Raw genomic sequence first — 3,512 nt, 5'->3', positions numbered from 1 at the left:
CCCATCCTGTTGGAAAGTGAGGCAAGGTACAAAGTGGAGCTGGCGCCAGGGCCTCACTCCTCACCTCTCTGGCCTGCCTTGCCCTGCCCTTGGGACAGCTGGAACCCCAGCAGTCACAGGGCTGCCTTCTGTGTCTCCCTCCAGAGCTGCCCTCCTCGGAGCACCTGAGTGTGGCGGATGCCACCTGGCTGGCCCTGAACGTGGTGTCCGGCGGTGGCAGCTTCTCCAGCTCCCAGCCCATTGGCGTGACCAAGATCGCCAAGTCAGTCATCGCCCCACTGGCCGACCAGAACATCTCCGTGTTCATGCTGTCCACGTATCAGACAGACTTCATCCTGGTGAGCCGACCGTCACAGGCACACCTTACACACACACACCATCCTCTCACACACACACTCGTTCCCATCTCCCACCCCTTGCAGCCTCGCCCTTCCATGCTACTTCAGGGTGGGGGCAGAGTCTCAGGGTGAAAGGCCGGTGCCCCGGGCCCACATCCCCCAGGGCCACCAGCCACACACAGCCTCAACTTCTTGCCCCTAGGTGCGTGAGCGGGACCTGCCCTTTGTCACCCACACGTTGTCATCAGAGTTCACCATCCTGCGGGTCGTCAACGGCGAGACCGTGGCAGCCGAGAACCTTGGCATCACCAACGGCTTCGTGAAGCCCAAGTTGGGTGAGCTGGGGGCGGGGGTTTGTGCAGGAGAAACCTCACGAAGTTACCAGACCCAGCCGCAGACCAACCTCGCTCTCAGCACGGGCTCCTGCCCGCTGAGCATGAATGCAGTGCCAGGCAGAACGGGATGCAAAGGGCCTGGCGCGGTGGCTCATGCCTGTAATCCCAGCACTTTGGGAAGCCGAGGCAGGCAGATCACCTGAGGTCGGGAGTTCGAGACCAGCCTGACCAACATGGAGAGACCCTGTCTCTACTAAAAATACAAAATTAGCCGGGTATGGTGGTACATGCCTGTAATCCCAGCTACTGAGGAGGCCAAGGCAGGAGAATCGCTTGAACCCAGGAGGCCGGAGGTTGCGGTGAGCCGAGATCGTGCCATTGCACTCCAGTCTGGGCAACAAGAGCAAGACTCCATCTCAAAAAAAAAAAAAAAGAATGTGATGCAAAGGTCCTAGGCAGGCCCTGCTGCCGTGTCTAGCAAGGGTGGTGGACGTGCACGCAGACAGCAATGGCCAGAGGCCACTCCTGCGGTGGGTTTTCCTGGGCAGGGACTGTGGTGCTGAAGCCTGGAACACAGGTAGGAACGGACCCAGGTGGTGCCGGTTGGGAAGAGCATCCCAGACAGCCAGCATAGCATGTGCAAAGGCCCGTGGGCCTGAGGGCGAGATGGAGAATCAGGACAGTGGTAATTGGTGGTAGAGGCTAGAGAAGCAGCAGTGAGTAAGTCTCTCGGGGCCTGAGGCTGAGCCCTCCCCAGCCCTCTTCCCAGACCTTACACCCACCCAAGCTGCTGCTTTCAGTCCCAGCCTCAGTGCCTGATATCTTTGTGCTCTTACAGTCCAGAGGCCGGTCATCCACCCACTGTCCAGCCCAAGCAACAGGTTCTGTGTCACCAGCCTGGACCCCGACACGCTGCCTGCTGTTGCCACACTCCTCATGGATGTCATGTTCTACTCCAATGGGTAGGGCCGCCTTGGGCATGAGGGGCCGCAGGGTGGGCCGGGGGAGACACGGCTCCGCCTAGGAGTCGTAGTCTGAGAGGGGAGGCTTTGCCAGGAGCTCATCTGAGGGAAGAGATACAGACCTGCCCCAGAGCTGGTCTGAGCAGGAAACACGGACGACTCACGCTGGAGCTAGTCTGAGTAGGAAGGCAAGGACCCGCCCCAGAGCTAGTCTGATGGGGGGACAAAGACCCAGCCCAGAGCTAGTCTGATGGGGGGACAGAGATCCACCCCACAGCTAGTCCGCAGCTAGTCCGAGGCGGGAGACAAAGACCCGCCCCGGAACTAGTCTGAGGGAGGAGACATGGACCCACCCTGGAGCTAGTCTGAGGTGGGAGACACGGACCCGCCCCAGAGCTAGTCTGAGGTGGGAGACAGACCTGCCCTGGAGCTAGTCTGAGGTGGGAGACATGGACCTGCTGTGAAACTAGTCCAGGGGGGAGCCATGGACCTGTCCCAGAGCTAGTCTGAGAGGGGAGACATGGACCTACCCTGGAGCTAGTCTGAGGGGGGAGACACGGACCTACCCTGGAGCTAGTCTGAGGCGGGAGACAGGGACTTACCCTGGAGCTAGTCTGAGGGGAGAGACACGGACCTGCCTGAGGCTGAGGAGGAGATACAGCTCTACCTAAAAGCCCCAGTCTCAGAGGGGAGACATCCTACCCTGGGAACCCCAAAATTTGGTGAAGCCCCAAAGACACACTGAGAGCTGTTAACAAACTCCCCACTCCCCACTGAGCTCCAAGGACAGGCCCAGTCTGTTGAGGAGCCGAGAACTCAGATTGTTTCATTTGGTGAACAACAGACATTGTGTCACTTCCCCAGCGGATGTTGTAAAGTTTAGGCCAACACGAGGTGGGGTGGGCCGGGGTCCAGCATGCTGACAGCCACCACAGCCTGTGCTCTGAGATGCGGGCAGACCCAGGAAGGGGCCCGTGTAGCCTGCGTGGGGGGCCGGCCGGGCCTCCAGCACTGCAAGGTGGAGCACCCGCCTCTGTGAATGCCATGAAATCATCCCCGTTGCATAGCAAGCAGGATGAGAAGGACGCTGACCCAGGGTCACCCGAGTGGCATCAAAGCCTGGGCAGGGCCCAACTTCCCTGGGCTGGTGTGAATGTGCAGGGGCCACAGGGGCCCCATCCTTACCAGCTGTCCCCGGTCCCCAGAGTGAAGGACCCCATGGCCACCGGGGATGACTGTGGCCACATCCGCTTCTTCTCCTTCTCCCTCATCGAGGGCTACATCTCCCTGGTGATGGACGTGCAGACACAGCAGAGGTGAGCCAGGCCCTGGGGTGAACGTTCAACCCAGGGTGGGCCCCAGGATCTGGGGGGACTCTGTGAGGGCACATCACCCACTTTGTCTTTTTTTCTTTTTTTTTTTTTGAGACGGGGTCTCGCTCTTACCCAGGCTGGGGTGCAATGGTGCAATCTCGGCTCGGCACAACCTCTACCTCTCAGGTTTAAGCAATTCTGCTGCCTCAGCTGGGATTACAGGCACATACCACCATGCCCAGCTAATTTTTGTATTTTTAGTAGAGACAGGGTTTTGCCACGTTGGCCAGGTTGGTCTCGAACTCCAGACCTCAGGCGATTCGCCCGCCTCAGCCTCCCAAAGTGCTGGGATTACAGGCGTGATATTTTTTATTTTTATTTTTGTTGAGACAGGATCTTGCTCTGTCACCCATGCTGGAGTGCAGTGGCGCAATCGTAGCTCACTGCAACCTCTGTCTCCCGGGTTCAAGCAATCTGCATGCTTCAGCCTTCTGAATAGCTGGGGCTACAGGTGCCTGCCACCACACCTGGCTAATTTTTGTATTTTTATTTATTGTTTGAGAC

The 3,512-nt window shown here is 58.8% G+C and overlaps 1 protein-coding gene across 1 annotated transcript in view; it reads left to right on the top strand.

Annotated features, from left to right (window-relative positions):
• The window catches only part of GATSL2 (GATS protein-like 2), a gene marked incomplete at its 5' end in the record, with an annotated part of 24,522 nt that overhangs the window by 9,004 nt on the left and 12,006 nt on the right, over window positions 1–3,512 (top strand). Inside the window, 4 exons of the mRNA XM_011999502.1 lie at window positions 145–338; window positions 541–673; window positions 1,512–1,635; window positions 2,841–2,951. Of these exons, the coding sequence (XP_011854892.1) occupies window positions 145–338; window positions 541–673; window positions 1,512–1,635; window positions 2,841–2,951 (562 nt within the window). The remainder of the gene's footprint in view (window positions 1–144; window positions 339–540; window positions 674–1,511; window positions 1,636–2,840; window positions 2,952–3,512) is intronic.

Source organism: Mandrillus leucophaeus, unplaced genomic scaffold (assembly GCF_000951045.1).
Source record: "Mandrillus leucophaeus isolate KB7577 unplaced genomic scaffold, Mleu.le_1.0 Scaffold1166, whole genome shotgun sequence".
Classification (NCBI taxonomy): domain Eukaryota; kingdom Metazoa; phylum Chordata; class Mammalia; order Primates; family Cercopithecidae; genus Mandrillus; species Mandrillus leucophaeus.
The sequence above is the reverse complement of the archived record's forward strand: the minus strand, read 5'-3'. Positions and strand labels throughout refer to the sequence as shown.